The following is a 19,728-nucleotide window of genomic DNA, read 5'->3' as shown; positions in this document are numbered from 1 at the left end:
ATATTTAGTATAAATAAGTAAAAATAAATTTCAAAATACTCTGTTGAATTAATTTGTTACCTATTATACATTCAAGGAGTGAGGACTGGACAATTTATTGATTTTACAAATTTACAATATTGTACATTTTTTTTAAGTCTGTCATTATGCCGTTTTGGAGCAGACAGTATTGGTTATAACTTATAAGTTATAACATATAAGTAACTGTTTTGACCGAATTACTATATTATATATAAATTTATAACAAAGGTACAATATTATTATGGTAATACAATTTGGAAAAAAAGTTTTAGTAGAGTAGATATTTAAATTTTTAACATTGAAATAAACAGTGATACATATATAATAAGTTCAAGTGGTTACCTTTTTCTGGTTCTTGAAAATCTTGTAATACAAAATTAATTTCTACCTAAACCATTGATTATAAATACTAATTATATCAACGTTACTACATAAAATTAAACTAATATCACGCCTAAGTGAAATTGTATGTTATATTATTTTATATTTATTTAAAATTGTAAAACTTATTGTATACGTATAAACGTTAAGCAAAAGTAGGCTAATAATGTTCAATGTGGAAAACCTTCACAAATATTAAAAAAAAACTATATATTTAAGTACCTATAGGCACCAATTCTATATAAATAATACTGGTATTAAAGCGGTAATAACTTGTATAGTATATATAGATGCCTACTACCAATTCGAAACAAAATATCAACCTTATAAAATTAAATAGCTCTATGCAATAATTAAGTATAATTTAATTTAGGTACTTAAAACAAAATTTTAGTCGATAATATTGTAAGCTTCATTTTTTACCGGTGTTTCAAAAAATGTGATTCTCTTTCTCATCAAATAGGAGAAAGCATGGTCACAAATAATTATATATTTAAAAAAAATGTATCGTAAGCCGTATATTTATTTAGATTAACAAGACGTTGATTTTGTGCATCCTAAAATAATTATGGATAATACCATTGATAATCAATGATAATACTTAATGAGGAGAGAATTTAGAGTTATTTTCTTAACGAACGAGTAAAAGCGACTTAATAATATAATACAGCGCTGAGATGTTCGACTAACCAAGGTAAAATAAATGATGAGCGTTAAAAGGCACAATAATGAGATCACCGGATGTACCCAATACTGCAATAGTAATTGTGACATATATAAGTGGTGGATATAGCGGTAAGTTAGGAACTATTATATTTTGTTTGCAAAAAAAATATATATTCTATTCTATTATTGAAGGTGCCTATAATATATTAAAATATAAGTCTCTTGTCTGGCACGCGTAACCACTCTAATAATACCTGAATACCATACTGTGATCTGTAAATAAGAATAACATACACATTTTATGATTTTTTGATTAAACCCACCTACACTCTACAGGCTACACTATAATTTTAAAAAATAAACCATAATTGCAGATAATATTTTGAAAATTTTTGTTGATTAGGTATTCAATAAATAATGTTCATAAGCAATATTCTCTTGAGTATATTATATACTAAGAATGTTATAAGGCAGCAATAGTCATTCGATAATCATTAGAAAGGCCAAGTGATATTATTTACTGAAATAGATTATAAGAGAATATTAGAAAGGAGTAGTAACTTTATTAAGATGGAATAATTTGAAAGGACTTAGAGTATTGTAAAAGTACAAAACTATACATCTCCGGAAGTCCGAACAATCTTTACAATAAACACAAGATTACATAACTATTAGATAATATGTAAGCAATTCAATAATATTCAACAATATTGCTGAAATAAATAAAATTGCGATTTTAATAAAAGTTAACTGTTTGAATAAGATTAGATACCTACTTTCTAATCTTGTAAAAAAAAGTTGAATACATTTTACTGGACTAATTTTCTTACGGGAATAGAATGGAATAAAATGGAATAATATTATAATAGAATTCGTACTCCATTCAATTATTATGACCTATGTGTAATAATAGGTGCAGGTCAGTGAACGCATTTAAGGTGGTGCATTATTAATTGGTTACATACTAGTTACATCCCAAACAGTTACCGTAAGATTTAGCGCGATTTATTACCTTTTTCGCCGTACGATTGAGCACACTTGAAGTAAAACAATAAAATAAGACCACAGATAACCCCCCCCCCCCCCCAAAAAAAAACAGTACTATTGAGCACGATATTTTATGCAATATTACCATGGAGGTGTTCTGTTGTATTACCTACATGTTCAAATTTAAAAGTTCATGTAAAATATCTTATATTGGTTCTTAATTTTATTAATTGGCAAAAGTCATTATTTTGGTATTATTTTATTATTACTAATATGTGTAAAAAAAAAACGTAAAAATGAACTGATTTTAGACATATCTAATACACTGTTGAAAAATACATTTGACCTGATTGATGTGGTGGTTAGGTTGGAAAATTTATCGCATATACAAATAACATTTTTTTAAATAAACTGCAGTGAAAAAAATTTAAAAGTGTTATGATGCATAATCAAAAGTACCATCAGCTAAAAATGTTATGCAATTTACTATAAAATATGAATTTTCTTAAAAATCTCTTCTAATGTAAACTAAATGCTCTTCGTCTTGTAGGTACATAAATAAAATGTTCACTTCTATATTAAAAATCATTACAATTTTTCCGTAACTGCTTAAATCAGTGAAACAACTATAGTGCTAAAATTTTATGGAGGCTGTAGCCGCCGCTAGATATTAAATGAAAAATAACCAGTGTTGGATTCGGCCCCACACCACCAAAAATATTCACTTAAAAATATAAAACAAACTATACAAAAAAGGTGGACAAGTGGTACCACAATGCTTTACAGTACCTAGTTATAGGTTCGGAGCATATTTCATTGTGATGGGTGTGTTAGATTTGGATTCGATGATAAATCAATACATATGAAAAACGATTCTGAGTGGAGACTGTGTGTCATCCTACTTGCCAAACGGTCATAAAAAAATTAATGATACTGTCCGGTGAAATTGTTTTTTTAATAAAGGAGAAAAACGTCTTGGAAATCTTCTAATAAAATGATTTGATTAATGTATATTATTAAATTTTATACACAAAATGACATATTTTCGGCAAAAATTAATTTAACCTACCATATTGATAATTGTAAAATAAATTACTTTAATAGCAATAGCATAAAACATAATTAGTATTATAAGCTGACCGGTGACTGACCGTCTTCCCTCAGAATCGTTTTTTTAATACAAAGATTTATTTTAACACATACCTTAGGTCTTGGGCGAAACCGTTTTCAACCAAAAACGTCCCTTCACTTTTCGATCAAATTTAAAAAAGGTAGTTTCAAAAAGTAGGGCTACTAAATATAAAGACCGATCATGTTTTAGATTGTTTTCTTCAAAACTTAATGGCTGATCGTCCAAGAGCATATGACAAAAATCAGACGGTGACAATTTTTTATAAAATATTATTCACATTGTGACATATAAACATAAAAATAACGTTAATAAACATGAGTTCTTATATTATAAATAACTTTCTACATTTTATTTTATAACATTTTATGCAACTTATACTTTTGATAAATTTTTATTTATATTTAATTTTCATAAATCGTATATTATTATTTAATTGCTTGTATAATATAATACATACTACCTATGACATTAACATAAAAATAATATAGGTATTCTTATATTTTTAGGCTTATAATTTTAACGGTGTGAAAACATTTTTTAGCGTTTACATTTTAAGAAGGGGATACGATTTAAAAATATTTCAAACACAAGCAATATTTAATTAGGTAATTTTAAAACACTCCAGCAGACAGTTTTATTCTGTCATTCAAACAGATAAATATTAGACACTGCTGTGAACAGTATAATATTATGTATTAATGCATTATGTAATATGTACAAAGGACAGAACCATTGTAGTGGATATAGTGATATATAGTATATAACAAATTTATTCTTAGAATTATTTTTTATTCAAGACGCAATTATATCATGACGTGCTGATTTCAAAATAATTTAAATTAAAAACTTCATTTTAACTAGGTACAAATACAAATACGTAATATAGCGTTTTGACGTTATTTGTAACTTATTTTTATTAATATTTTGCTTGAATGAAAAACTATTATTTTCAGTTTAAATAAAATTCGTCAATTCGTGTGTTTTCATTTTTTTATACATTAATATTGTTGTATAATACTAATTTAAATTTATCTTTTTTTTAAAAATATCATAGGTACATAATATGCTATCATAAAACCAATAACTGAATATAACTATTATCATTACCTACCTGCATCGAATTCTTCGTTCCACTCATTATGCACAATGGATGCCTATCTATTTGATTGTAATCGTATGAAAATGAATTACGAACAATAGCTGTAGTAAATATTATGATGACTAGGTACAAAAAAAGTTAATACATTTTAAATGTCAGCTCTTATATCTTGAAAATTATGTTATTTATATATCATAGATAAATATGTAATGTTACTTCTGTACAAATATTGAATATGTGGCTTGGTGAGACTCGGTCGTACGCTTAATTTGCTGCAGCGCTCTGAGCTTACATACTGGCCGTCGTTGCTAGCACTCGGATGGGTGACCAGTGACCACCCGGGTTTTTAGTACTTAACACATACTTGTCACTCATACAAACGTGTACCAACCAACTGCTCCCCCCATACAGTACCAGGCTAATGACCTTAGTAATTGAAGCCTTAATCTAAATTGAAAAAAGAAAGAAAAAAAATATTGAATAATGTTATTAACATGTGATATTTAAAAATTCTGTGCTATTCAATCTAGATTTTTCTGTTAGTGTTTCTAGTTTCTACAGAAATTAAATTAAAGTTTTAAATTTTTTTGACGTAGAAAAAGAACTCTTTATCAGCCGCTACAGTAGTTCCAGGAAGTGTAGCTATTACATGGAGAAGTTTAAAAATAGAATGTATAGGACAAATGAGTGGGTTACATCATGTCACTTACATGTTATGAGAGCTTCAAATGCATGTCAGTTTTACTGCTCCAACAAACATTTACATACATTTTAATACTTCTCCGATTACCGATTGACCTAAGACTACATCGAAGATCTTCGCTCTCCTCAAAAAGTCAAAACGTTTTATGTTTCTTCTTGGTTAACAATTATCTGTTATTATTAATTATTGTTTGGTAAGAGACAACAAAAATTGGCAATTATAAAGATTTATGTGCAATGAACCTGTCATAAATCTGTCAAATAAATTTACCTAAAAATGTAGTTTTCGTCGGATTCATGCAGTAAAGTTTTGTTAATTTATATCCGAAGACCAAGTAAGAAATTTAATGATTACTTAATTCTTATTAGATCCCCCCCCCACCTCCTAACAAATGCATGGTATACCACTGGGGTATGTTATATTTTTCACAAAATATTATAATATTTTATGTGCACATGCACAATTTATTAGAGTTGACATTTTGTGAGTTTACCCAACCTATACCCCGTTGTCGACTGTTATTATTTACCTAGGTATATATCATTTTTGGAGGAAAATGGTACCTGCACTTCTGCAGCCTTTATAGAAGACTCACTCACCCTCATGCAGTATTATATGTAGCACTTGAATATCGTTAAAGTTATTTAAATCCGTCGAAATAACCTAACAAAACTACCTAGGTACTAAAACTATAGAAACCTGGTAACTTTTGGAATAAAAGTGAGTCCAAACTCCAGAGTAGCCATTAGTTAAAAGTTATAATTTATAAGTACTGACAAGAAATTTAAACGCTCCTGTCATCAAGTTATTGATTAAGTTATTGACAAGTTTAGTTAAGACTTTATGAACTCATGCAATGTACACATGTTACATGCCTAAATGTACCTCAGGGTTAAAAGTGGGAAAAATTCGAGAGGGGACTAATGTCTCCATAAAGTTTTAAGTGTTCCATAAATAACTTTATGTATAATGTATAAAAACCCTAATTTGTTAAAGGGGACGCTTTTTAACCACCGTCAGAGGTAGGGGGACTGAGTCCTTCTGCGTCTCCCCCCACTTTCACCCCTGCTTAACCCAACAATTTTTATTGATCTTAAACATTTGAGTTTTATTTTACATAATATAAATATTATAACTATGCCTTTAACTTTTAAGTTTAACCTCGCCCTTAACAACTACCCTTTTTTTATATTTTTATTGCTGAAATCATGGACGTCTACCCGGACTCATCTCCGGAGGGTATCACCTATACTCGAAAAATTAAGACACATCTACATCTTTTACAATACGAACCTGTACAGAATAAATTATGAATATTATTGTTACGTACTGTTGGTATATTCATTGTCGTTGACCCAAATGTATTCATTAGCAGGGCGCCTATTGCAAAACGACCGTTTATTCGGAATTAATTCGCATAATTTTTTTTTTATAAATTAATTTAGTCTACTGAACACGCAGTTTTTTATTCAACTGTCGTGACTTACAAAGATCTGTCGTATTGTATATCCTAGTCGGAGAATACTTAAAACGATTGAGTGGAACGCGGCGGTGGCGACGACGACGACGACGACGACGACGTCGTCTGCCACAACCAGGTGACCATTGTTGTGCATGATTGAGTGAAACCATTATTATTATTATTTCTGCACATTCGCCGTTTGGACCGTTCAGTATTTCAGTCTCTGATTTGACTCCAACGCCGCGTTAACGTCTCTCATGCGAATCAGAATCAACCGATAAACATTACACACTCCGACGTGTTCTCCGCGAGTTATAGTACACACCTATTAGGTATACCTACCTATACACGGATACAACACATATAATATTACGGTTGTCGTTTTGTGGATCTGTCACGAACTTTCAGTAAGTCTTATACACATATTAATTAATATTACAGACTATAATCAATAAACTCGTATAAAATTTGTATGATATTTTGGTACCCAAATAAGAGGTTTAAATAGAGATGGTTACAAATGATGCACATGTTGCAGCATGATATATGCATTGGTAAAATGTTTTTTTTTTAATTCAAACATTGATTACATTTTTTATAACTTTTTCAAATTTTAATTTCTTAAGCAATAATAAATATTGCATACATTTAGTACTTGTTATAGTTGTTTCTTGAAATTTATAGAGTTTATTCAGAAGGCATTTTTATTAACTCAAATACTTGTCAAGAAATGAAAATATGCAATTCGTCCCAATTACTTGCTTGTTGATAACACGTATAAAACATTTATTGATAAAAATTATATTTTTCTTAATCTTAAGTGCCTAAAGTATATTTTTTTAAACATTGAAATTACACAACTTTATACTCATTTATTATAGTTTGTAATTTAATCTAGTAGGTATAGTAACATAATAAATAGAAGTAGAATATTTACCCAGATAATTTAGGTATATGTATATAGTATATATATTGGGTATATGTTACATCAAATTAGTTTTCATTTGTGTGTTTTCATAGTTTTTATAGAAACATGTACCAATATTTGTTTAAACACTATAATTTTATTTACTGGAAAATAATTTTCCTTACAAAGATAAAATTTATATGTATATGTATACGTGTACAAGCTACTCGTAGATGTATAAAGTACCTACTATTTGTACACATTTAACAAACGTTTAAAATAACACACCGATTCGCTCCAGTAAGTATTACCGCAATAGAATTTGATATTACGGCAATAATTATTGACAGTAACTTGACTATAGGTACCTATATTATACTACTAAATACAATAACCATAACCTACATTAAACACACCTTAATTTATTTTGATGATGTGTAATTAAAATATATTTGTACAGTTTGTTGTTCTGTACCTAAATTATGTGGTAGTTATTGACTTTAATACCAACAATATTTTTAAATATCAAATGTGTTTATTGTATTTTATTTTCTTAAACAAATGAAAAAAAAACAACACAAATACAAATATAAAGCAATCAATTAAATTATAAAATCGTATTTTTTTAGATGGGTCACGACCAACCTCACTCATACGTTTGGCCTGCAGACTATAACTGGATGAAACCACAGCATCATGCTGAAGTTTCAACAGTAAGTCAAGTAAACTTCCCAGTGTCATCAACAGGTAAAGATTCAAAATCTATACAGTTAATCACTTCCTAGCGTTGTGGCCCTGAACGTAGATAAAACTAATTTTGTTTTAAATAAAGTAAAAGGGAAAAGTGTTTCTCTTGCAGATACCTAACCGGTCAGATAATAAGCAACTATTGGTAATTTTTAACAAATCTACCGTGAAACAACTCTTACAGTTATTATTCATTAAGTATCGTATTATAACACTCAGAGCTAATGGGGAATACAATAGATTCGGTCAAACTTCAAGAGAATATTAAAACACCTAAAAACATAGTAATAATGTCAATATTTTCATGAAATAATAATTAAAAAATATGTCATTTTTTTATGTTTAACATTTTAGTATTTAAAGTTAAACAAACATTGTAATTTTGATTTTAACCGTCTAATATATAATATATAATATAGCTAACTAGCTTTTTATATTTTATTTTGTCCGTCAATAATAGGTTAACCACGAATGTATAGTTATCAATTTCATTATTATTATAATATTATTATACTTGAATTTAAAAAATATATATATAATATTCTAGAAGTTCTGGTGCCATGGTTATTATCTATGTGGATGATGGGAAATAAAACTCCTACGGATTACCCTAAACGTAAAGTTGTGAAAAAACCAAACAAAAAAAGTCGAAACGAAAACACGGGATTTAAAGATCGTTTTACGTGGGGGCAAATAGATCTGGAATATCCCAGTCAAGATTCTAAACAAATGGCCATCAATACCGGTGCATTTATTCCGGTTAACAATCTACTACTGGGGCTGGAAGTGTGGAAGAACAAGATGTTTTTAAGCCTGCCACAATGGAGGCCGGGAATACCAGTAACGTTGGCGTACGTGAATTTGAACAGTCGCACCAAGTCCCCGATGCTGAAGCCATATCCCTCGTGGAACTGGTAATTGGTTTTTTATCTTCTGTTCACGGTGGTAATAATTGATGACCACGATTCGGTCGGGTGGTTCAAAATTATAACGAACGACATAAGACCGTAATCGTATCTCATAAATTTCCAGGTACGCTAATAATATGAACCGCTGTCATGGTTTGGTGTCTGTGTTCCGGATGGAAGTGGACAAGTGTGACCGATTGTGGGTGTTGGATACAGGTGCCATAAACTTGGCGAACAGGGTCGATCAAATATGTCCGACCAAGCTAGATGTATTCGACTTGAAAACTGATACACACATTAAGCGTTTTATTATCCCGAAAAATCAAACGCTAAAGGATTCGCTGTTTACGAACATTGTAGTTGAGATTCTCAATGATAATTGCGAAGATGCGTACGCTTACATGTCTGATGTATTTCAATATGGATTGGTTGTTTACAGCTACAAAGAGGTACCTGCAACATACCTATAGATTTATGGATAGAGTCGGGGGGGCTCCGGGGAGGCCCTGTAGTTGCTGCCCCTGTATAGAGTGCACTTGCGCTTATTTAAAAATTAATTATTTTTAAAACTGTCTTATGTACGCCCGCCGTGTAACTTGCGCAATAAAACTACATATCAGTTGCATATGTATAAGCTTCAACAACAACGAAATGAATAAAATCGTTAAAATAATACCCACTATTATTTCTATACTGCAGGACGTCTCTCGCCGGATCAACCATCCCTATTTCTATCCAGACCCGCTGTACTGCCATTACAGCATGGACGGCATAACGTTCAACTGGATGGACGGCATTTTCGGCATGTGCCTGTCTCCGGACAGCGGTGCCGGGCGACGGGTGCTCTACTTCCATTCGCTGTCCAGCAACAACGAGTTCTACGTGCCCACCGCATCGCTGCGCAACGGTACGCTCCGCGAGGGTGACATCATCGAGCATTTCTTTGCGCTCAACGATTCGCGGTGCGGACGCCATCAGTCGTGTCAGTCGTCGGGCATGGCGGTGGACGCGAAGGGCGTCATGTACTACAACCTGGTGACCGCGGGCAAAGTGGGTTGCTGGGACACCGGACGTCCGTTTGAGTCGGTCACGCAGGGTCTGTTGTCCAGCGGCCCGACGCCGCTCAGCTTCCCCAACGACCTTAAGGTGGATAAAGAGTCCGCGCAAAGGGTGTGGATGCTCAGCAACGGGCTGCACAAGTATCTGTACGGCAAAACGGACCCAAACCAGATAAACTACCGAATAATGGTGGCGTACACGGACGATGTCGTCAAAGGTACGGTCTGTGAATCAACTGACCACTCTACAATAATATAATTATATAAATTTGGACTAGAAAAACGGTTAAACCAAAACCGAAACAGGAAAAAAAACGAACACCAACTACCTAAATAGTAGGTACTTAAAACCAACATTTTAATTGAAAAAAAAATTTAATTCAAACCTAAAACTAAAGTGATTATGTTAAAAATATAAATGGGAAAAAATAAAAAATACCTCTACGATTCTCGTATTTGGAAATATATTATATATTAAATATAGGTAACATTTATGGTGTTTATATCCATCTAATTTTAATTATAAAATTATAAAATACTCTTTTACACGAACACCGTTAATAAACCGAAATAAATGAAAACCAGTAATCAAATCATTTTTAAAAAATAAAATGAAAACCTTGAAAAAAATCTAAATTAAATTCAGTTGTTGCCAAATTTAGGACGACAAGACATATCTATTATAATTGCTCAATATTATTATATATTTGATACTTACGTATAAATATTAAATATGCATATTATTATTATTATTAGGTATATTATGTACAATATGTATATAATTACACGCAAGTACATTTAAACGATATTGAAAAGTATCGACAGTATATTTTAATAATTTACAACTTTATACGAGTGCCAAATAGTTTTTCTGAGTAAGTATGGGTTTCAAATATTGCAGCGATCAAATTCACCCAGTAAGCAAACATACGGGTTACATGTATAATTAAAGTAGCCAATAGGAGGTACCTAATATTCTGCCTAGTCAACATTAAAACGTGTTAAATTTTATTTGTGACAACTGATGATTGTTGTAATTTTGTGATAAAAATATCGCTTTTTATACTATAGTAATTGATTATCAGTAATCTAATGGCTATAATAGGAATATTGAATAACAATCTTCGAATTATGTAAAATATGTATAAAAGGTTTTGATAAACGAATAAATAAATTTATTCCACAATTTTAAACTTCTAAATTCTTATAGTTTCATGTGTCTTAATTTCTTATGTTAAAATAATTTAGAAATTATAATACATGTATAAACGATTATTAAATGAATACTATAGAGAACCTTATATGTATTAAAATGGAAGTGAATGGTGTTGTTGTGACGATCTTCAGAAAACTTATACGACGGCAACGATCCAACTTCTGCCACGTGAGAGGCTCAATATTGTTACTTCATAATATATATTCAAATCTCTGCAATCTAAAATTGCTTTTATTCACTCTTTGACTTAAAAAATTGCATGTGTATTCAATTATATTTAATTTGGATGTGACTATATGAGTGTAACTGCCGTTTATTATCTTTAACACATTTTGATTTTTGTGTAATTGACCTTTTATTATATAAGTTATAACATTATTTCATGTATTTTAGTGTAAAATTGGTACCAATGTATTTAAATTATTACTATAGGTAATTTTATATTTATGTATATATAATATATAGATGTATATGAAAAATAAAAACATATGACTTAAAAAGTTTAATTTGTATGAATAAAATAAAATAATTTATTCATGATTTGTGCATAATTTATAAGGTTCCCCTTTTTAAGTAGCATAGATTCCCAATAAATAAAGGTATTATACCGATCGTACTATGTATAGTTCATCGTAATTGTTGTTGGTAAAGAAATTAAGAATACGTATTTTATATATTAAGTAGGTAAGAATAATTCCTAATTAGTAATTTCTTCAATAATTAATACTATCGAATAAATTATGATCACTCAGATCCAGGAATTTTCAATTGGAGGGAGGGGGTGTTATAAGTAATATTATATTTAAATAAATTTGTATGTTAATACTAAAGACACGAATAAAGGGCTTTATTATTATTACTCAGAAATACATTTATTTTAAGTACTATTAGTAATGCAATAGGTTGAATACATTTTTCAGATAACATTGCACCTAAAAATATCATTGTGTGTATAAAATATAATGTTATACTCATTAGGTAAGTATATGAGTTCCTACTTTAAAAGTTTGAAGATACCTATACGAATACGTTTTTTATCGATTTCTATTGCGATTATTGATCGCCGATCATCAACATTTTATGTCAATTCATTTTATACAGTCGTCTCGTGTGCCCGTACTTGTGTGTTACGTTGTATTTTCGCCTTTTGGTTTAACTTGTAGTAACCTTGTTTTAAAATGCCAAAAGTTTTTTTTTTTTTTGTGTAAACTCAATAATGTTGTATCCAAATTCGGCGAAGAAGTCTAAGGTAGACGACAATGTATTATTTTGTCAATTATGTGAGTGTAAAGTGAACAGTGAAAAAAATTTAACATAACTCAGCACTTAAAACAGATAAACATATTAAAGCAACGAAGAGCCATCAAAATAAAATTGAAAAAAAAAAATAAAAGTTTCTTACGAGTTACCAAAAAAACTCTTTTAATGTTGATTTATGTAAAGCATTTATAGCGGCAAACATTCCTTTAAATAAATTATCTAATCCAATATTTCGACAATTTCTTGAAACTTACATGAAAAATCCGATTCCAGATCAAACCACGTTAAGAAAATTGAAACGAGACTATGGAAAACATTACAGTACCTATACAAGATGTTCGTCATATTACTGGACTACTCGATCAAGATGATGCGATTAGTATCCAAAAATCAAAAAAATGTTTAGACAAAATTATTGATTATGGCGAACCCTTTTCGGGTCAAGTGCCAAAATTTTTAAATAAAATGTTTAAAATATAATTGCGTACCCCTCCCCTAAAAAAGGCATTTTTACTGAGAATATAAAAGAAGGTGAGCAATAATTACTGCAGTACACATATTATTACAAGTTTATTTTATGAAACACAGACTAAATGTTATGAAATATGTCAAGAAAAATAGTTTAATTAGTTTTGTTGTGCCATTGATATTTGGCCAAAGTGCTAATTCTGGCACGCTTGCCATAGGTTAGCTACCCCTGACCTAGTTATTCGTTTTTGAGTTAGATACACCCAAAAACAAAATCAATTTTGTCAAAAACTGGTTGAGAGTGAATATTTTCGTTTTTTTAAATTCTTTTTTTGTTTTTCCCTTTGCTTTTGAAAACTCCTTCGAATTGTTGGTACTTTCGGGTTACCTCGACTTCCCAAATATTTTCAATATTTTCAGAAGTCGAAATAACTAGGAAGTATCGAATTGTCTACTTTTGACTCTAAGTACCAACTAGATTCACTTTTCTATACCAGAAAGCATGTTGAAATAGAAAACTAAAGCATTATTTCGACTAGCCATCGTGTACCTACAGATACAAAAAAAAAAAACACAGGTAATTGTTAATACTTAATTCAATACATACATCGATCCGCTAGGGACCCAAAATCTAAAAACCCTACATAAAATATTGAAAATGCAATTTTTTCACATTATTTTTTCAATTTTTAGTCCTTTTAAACCCTTAGTTATGAGTTGTGATTATTCTAGTATCTACGAGGTTTATTGTTCTGGTGATCTGCAGAAGTACATGACGATACTATAATAGTGAAAGGAGCAATGTGGGAGCTGGTGCGCAGGTGCTAGGTACTCGCATGTATGTACCTACTAGAGTACTATAGAGTATAGAGCAGCGGTTCTCAAACTTTTTTTTTCGCGCTACCACTTAAGTAGGTATAATGTCAATCAGTCGCGTACCACTGATGATTAAAAATAGAAAGACACAAACTTTATATAGTTAAATACATTTATTTTAAATAAAAATGCAGTAAAATACTGCAATATAATTATTATTTATTGATACAAATTTATTAGTGTTTAAAAATTAAAGTATGAATTAAACAAATTTCCAATGAAAACCATGAATTTGTAGATTTGATATTAGCGATGAAATATCTGGCTCGGTGTTACTTAAGGCCTTCCGTGTACCAACATGTACCACAGTTTGAGAACCACTGCTATAAAGTACGACTTGACCTACTCAATTCTCATATTAGCTTATTTTCGGTAGTTATATAAGATGTAACTATTTACAGTTTTAAGTCTTAACCATCGTTTGGTGACAGAAGTCGGTAGTTTTTAAGTATTTTGAAAAACCCCTAACGAAATATTATCGTTCAAGATCGGAGAAAACAAATAATATTAGTAAGCACTTAATGGCTAATACAGTCATACGATATTACGATATGACGCCATAAATCAGTACTCAATATATTATATTATAATATATATTTATTCTGCGACTCAGTCGTAGCCATAGACCTTATACTTGAGTATAAGCAAGTCTATGGTTGTAACTTGTAGCATAGAACAGTAAATTGTAGTTGTAGTCGCGTATGGCTGATAGTGTAATGATGTGTCTTAGTGACGACTGACGTAGTGTCTTGGTGACGTGTGGTACCTGAAGATTCAGTGACGTAACACAAAGTGACCATGCGTGGTTCAACAATCAACAGCTGTTCGCTCATAGATAATACATAAATACATCATAATAGTATGTGTTGGCCAGTGGTTTTATCACTCCATCAGTTTTTATTTTTATTTTAATCACTCGACTTTGGAACTCGATTAATAAATAACATTGCACATTTCTCTTCTGTTCTATACTTGACCACTTGTGTCAGTGTGTCACTATGCCAAAACAATAATAATTTAAGTCGTAACTCATTGTCGTCATTGAAATTTGCAACTCATACTCGCAGTCATTGCTTGTCCCCTAGTTGTGCTTGAACATCGAACGAGTGAATTCTCAAATATTGTCGTCAATTTTAATCGATTACATAACACAAGATGGCTTTGGCAAAAGGTAAACTGTGCACATTTATAAAGTAACTCAATTGTTACGAATGAATTATAATTTAAATTTAAAAAAAAAAATTGTTGTTCATTGTAAATATCAGGTGTTTTTATTGTCGCTGCTAAGAGAACTCCTTTTGGTTCATACGGCGGAAAGTTTGTGAAAACTTCATCTACTGAACTGCAAATAGTAGCTGCAAAAGCTGCACTCGCTGCTGGTAATGTTGACCCAAAAATTGTCGATTCAGTTATAATTGGAAATGTTTTAATGGTAAGTTCTTACACATAATTATATAGGTGCATGTGTGTACATTCTTTTATTGAAAATTATATTAAATTAAATACATTATTCCAAAAATAAATGTATATTTATTATTTTGCATAATATGTAGAACTCATCTTCGGATGGTGCATTTTTACCCAGACATGTACTACTCCATTGTGGAATCCCACAAGATCGTCATGCATTGGGTGTCAACAGATTATGTGGATCTGGATTCCAGTCCATTGTCAATGGAGCACAGGTACCTACTTCAAATTAAACTTATTGAAGATAATATGTTACTTGCTGTTTATAATTTATCTCATATTATTTATTAAAAATTAAAATTAACAAAAATATTTTTATTTCGCTTAACAGTTTATACCTATAGTTTAGATAGTACTATTTTGTATTTTATTAGAGTATCATGAGTGGTGAGTCTAATGTTGTATTGACCGGAGGAGTAGACAGCATGAGTCAGTCCCCACATGTTGTTCGTAATGCCCGTTTTGGTATCCCGCTCGGAGCATCTTATGTCTTTGAAGACAGTCTATGGACTGGATTAACTGATACATATTGCCAATTACCAATGGCCTTAACAGCAGAGAAATTAGCTGAAGTGTACAAAATCACAAGAGAAGGAGTAGACGAATTTGCTTTGCGTTCACAAACTCTGTGGAAAAAAGGTAATAACAACTTTATAGCATTATTTAAATTCAAAATGTGTGCAAAATGTACAAATAAGTTTTTGATTAATTTGTAGCACAGGATAACAATGTATTCAATGCTGAATTAGCTCCAGTGACCATAAAAGTGAAAAGAGCAGATGTAGTTGTTGATGTTGATGAACACCCAAAGCCAAAGACTACTCTTGAAACATTAGGAAAATTACCTACAGTTTTTAAAAAGAATGGAGTTGTTACTGCTGGTTCAGCATCTGTAAGATCATTTTTAGTGTATTCATCTTCCTTGTTATGTTATTTCTTCTTAAAGGTTACTAATATTTTAATTTTTTTATAATTTATTTAATAACTAGGGTATATGTGATGGAGCAGGGGCTGTTATATTAGCTAGTGAGGAAGCATTGAAAAAACATTCACTGACTCCATTGGCAAGATTAGTTGGTTACTCAGTAGTAGGTGTTGATCCAAGCATTATGGGTATTGGTCCAGCTCCATCAATTTCGAAATTATTAAGCATTACTGGAAAAACCCTTAATGATATTGACTTAGTTGAGGTAATTTAAATTATTATTTCAAAAAGTTTTCTACAAATTTAAAATTGAATATTGCATTTGTGAACATTTGAATTTTTAAGATTAATGAAGCATTTGGAGCTCAAACTCTTGCTTGCCAAAAAGAATTGAAACTTGACATTGAAAAACTTAATGTTAATGGTGGTGCTATTGCACTTGGACATCCATTGGCAGCGTCAGGTGCCAGAATTACTAGTCATCTTGTCCATGAACTAATGTAAGTTACTTTTTCAACACACTCCCATTGGAACTTAACAACTAGGAAGTAGGAAGTGTATATTTAACTTGATCTAATATATAATATATATATTACATCACTTTTTAATGCTAGGCATATGTGTTACAATAAGGCTTGTTAGACTGATAAAAATCATGAACTAAATAAATATTATAATGATCATTGCACTTTGATATTGTAACTAATTAAATTAATTTCAAATCCATTTTCCCTTTATTTTATACTAGCTTACATTTTTAATTCATTCAATACAATTTTATTTTATTTATTTTATGGCTGTCTTGATGTTTGATTTAATATTTTTTTTTTAACTTTAAAACATTATTTCTATTTAATTATCTAAATAATAAACTAAATTGCTTTAAATATTATATTATATAATATACTTTTTTTTTACTGTAATCTCGAAGTGTCTAACCAATATTATAGGTAATTGAAAACTCGGTACTATCATAATGAACCCATTTTTTGTCCTTTTTTAAATCTTACAACCATTCTCTTCAATATTCAAATTATATTCTCCATTATAGATATTACATTGTTTTTAGTGTTTTACTTACCGTTAGTCATGTAAATGATTACAAATTTGAGCTTTTTTTCCAAGTCTATGGTGTAGAATGTAGATGACGAATGTCATGTAAATTAATAATGCAAATCATATCCAATATGAAATGTACAATAAATTTTCTCCATCTAGCCAAAAAATATTTTATTCCCCATGCCATTAATTAATGTTATTACTACTATAGTAATGTTATAATATACTTAAATATACCTTTTTGATATTTTGTACATGATTTATATTTTTCAAATTGACATTTTAAATTTAAATTCAATATTTTAATTTGCCAAAAGACAAAACTTATTGTAAAACAATTTAAAAAAAAAAATGTTTTGGTCAAGAAAATTGTGTGTAGGTATGATAAATATAATTTAATTTTTAATGCATTCAATGTAATACTTGACAGTTGATTTTTGTACTAATAACTAACTGTGTGATAAGCTTATATTATATAATACATACAAATTATATACTTGTTATTTTTGTTTCAGTCGTAAAAATCTTAAGTATGGAATTGGTTCTGCTTGTATTGGAGGAGGTCAAGGTATAGCTGTCTTGGTTGAGAAAGTTTAACAAATGCATTATCATTTTAAAAAGACTGGTTTTGGGATTGTTTTATAGGAAATTCTTTCTTTGATGAAAAAAAAACATCTATTATATTATTATACTCAACTGTTATTTATTTTTTTTATAAATTATAATATATACTTATCAACAAATGTGCCCATATATTTTATATTAAATTATAAGTATTTTGAAATCCATAATATATATTTATTTGATTATTTCTGAAGTGTTAACCTATTTTTATTTACCATGTAAAAGGTTTTGCATAATATACAGACCACCAGAAAATGTTTATTTTGTAGCTGTATGGCAGTGATGCTGGTGTATAAAGTTGCAGCTATGCATAACAATATCAGCTGTCTACTGGCAGGGAATTATCTGACTGAACCAGACAAAAATTATTCACAGATAAATGGGCTGCATTATTGAATGGAAATTATATTGTTTCACGACATAATGAAGGTTACCTACTAATATATTTTCTCATGTTTCAGACTAGATTTGTTATTTTTAATTGACCTTTAAAATCTATTAATTGTTTTCTTGATTCATATGTATTTTGGAAATAGTTTGATCTTACAGTCGAGGTGTAATTATTAGAAAACCTTGACAACTAAATAAGTTTTTTTCTTGCCCTCTGAAGTATTGATGTAATATTTATTTTATTATATTTCCTCTCCTCAATGAAAATTCTTGTCTACGCCACAGTATTTAAGTAGCATAAAATTGTATAAGTACCTATATCTATACCAGACATGAATACCAAATATCCTTATTTTCATAATATTATATTAAGAGGACGTGATATCTGCATGTGTTGTCTCTGCCTTACAATTGAGTAAAATAGCAAATTTTACGCCTAGCAGAACACGTGTAGCTCTGTTAGTTTAAATTTAGTGCGAATTGACCTCTTATAAAATCTAAAGGTAAGATTATTATCTAGGCAACCTCATAGGTTTTTTATTATTTTTTAATTTTAAGGCGAGTTATGAGTATTTTAAAATTGTAAATTTTTTATACATCTTAAAATACTTATAACTCGCGTTAAAATAAAATTATAATAAAAAGCCTATGAGGTTGCCTAGATAATAATCTTAGCATTAGATTTTATAAGAGGTCAATTCATTTTAATTTTTAAATTAACGGAGCTACACGTGTTCTGCTGAGTGTACAATTTGCTATGTTACGCACTTGTAAGACGGAGACAACACATGCGGGTATCACATCCTCTTAAGTGATATGTGAAATATTTTTTAGAGTGAGTAAAAAAAAAGAAAATTACTTAGTGATTTTATTTCAGTGATTCAATAAGATAGGTATTAATGTCACTACAGTCAACTAAAATGATGTATTTTGCCAAAATGACAATAGCATTTAAGGAAGTATTTTAAAGAATTTGTTATAATTACAAAATTGCAATATATTATGTATCCAGCTTTATTTTTATTTCTAACAGACTTTATAATAAAACATGAATAACTTTTGTTACTATTTTAATTTTCATTGATTAATACAATAATCAGAATATTCTATTCAGTATTTATAAAACTAATCAACTAATGTCACACAAGTACCAAATATTATAAATGATTATTGATAAGGGGTTGCCCTTCAAGTTATTAAATTTTAATAGGTTAGGTTAGTTTAAATTTAGGTATTCAGTTTCATTATTTTTTCCAGGTTGAAATAAAACACAATATATTATAAATTTAATTAAAATATTATATTAATGATATTTTCATAACTTAAACACTAATATTACAATATAATAAATGTTTTATCTCATGGTTTT

General features: G+C 29.7%; 2 protein-coding genes across 2 annotated transcripts; both read left to right on the top strand.

The window, feature by feature from the left end:
- The first annotated feature begins 6,691 nt into the window (after positions 1-6,691).
- LOC111038361 (protein yellow-like) lies at positions 6,692-11,685 on the top strand. The gene is made up of 5 exons (XM_022321429.1): positions 6,692-6,858; positions 7,988-8,105; positions 8,653-9,019; positions 9,138-9,462; positions 9,713-11,685. The coding sequence occupies exons 2-5, from the start codon at positions 7,988-7,990 to the stop codon at positions 10,328-10,330; spliced, it is 1,428 nt and encodes a 475-aa protein (XP_022177121.1). The 5' UTR covers positions 6,692-6,858; the 3' UTR covers positions 10,331-11,685.
- A 3,084-nt stretch (positions 11,686-14,769) lies between these two features.
- Positions 14,770-18,062, top strand: LOC111038126 (3-ketoacyl-CoA thiolase, mitochondrial). Its single transcript, XM_022321074.1, has 8 exons — positions 14,770-15,062; positions 15,157-15,323; positions 15,445-15,576; positions 15,736-16,000; positions 16,078-16,253; positions 16,351-16,551; positions 16,632-16,786; positions 17,861-18,062. The coding sequence occupies exons 1-8, from the start codon at positions 15,047-15,049 to the stop codon at positions 17,940-17,942; spliced, it is 1,194 nt and encodes a 397-aa protein (XP_022176766.1). The 5' UTR covers positions 14,770-15,046; the 3' UTR covers positions 17,943-18,062.
- The last annotated feature ends 1,666 nt before the right edge of the window (positions 18,063-19,728 follow it).

The sequence above is a fragment of the Myzus persicae genome, unplaced genomic scaffold (genome assembly GCF_001856785.1).
Source record: "Myzus persicae strain clone G006 unplaced genomic scaffold, MPER_G0061.0, whole genome shotgun sequence".
Lineage (NCBI taxonomy): Eukaryota > Metazoa > Arthropoda > Insecta > Hemiptera > Aphididae > Myzus > Myzus persicae.
This window is presented reverse-complemented; position numbering and strand designations above follow the sequence as displayed.

Coding starts and splice junctions, on each gene's coding strand:
- LOC111038361 (XM_022321429.1), top strand. CDS start 7,988: ATGGGTCACGACCAACCTCACTCATACGTTTGGCCTGCAGACTATAAC. Junction 9,020..9,137: donor CCATATCCCTCGTGGAACTG/GTAATTGGTTTT, acceptor ATAAATTTCCAG/GTACGCTAATAATATGAACC. Junction 9,463..9,712: donor TTGTTTACAGCTACAAAGAG/GTACCTGCAACA, acceptor TCTATACTGCAG/GACGTCTCTCGCCGGATCAA.
- LOC111038126 (XM_022321074.1), top strand. Junction 15,324..15,444: donor TAATTGGAAATGTTTTAATG/GTAAGTTCTTAC, acceptor CATAATATGTAG/AACTCATCTTCGGATGGTGC. Junction 16,787..17,860: donor CATCTTGTCCATGAACTAAT/GTAAGTTACTTT, acceptor TTTTTGTTTCAG/TCGTAAAAATCTTAAGTATG.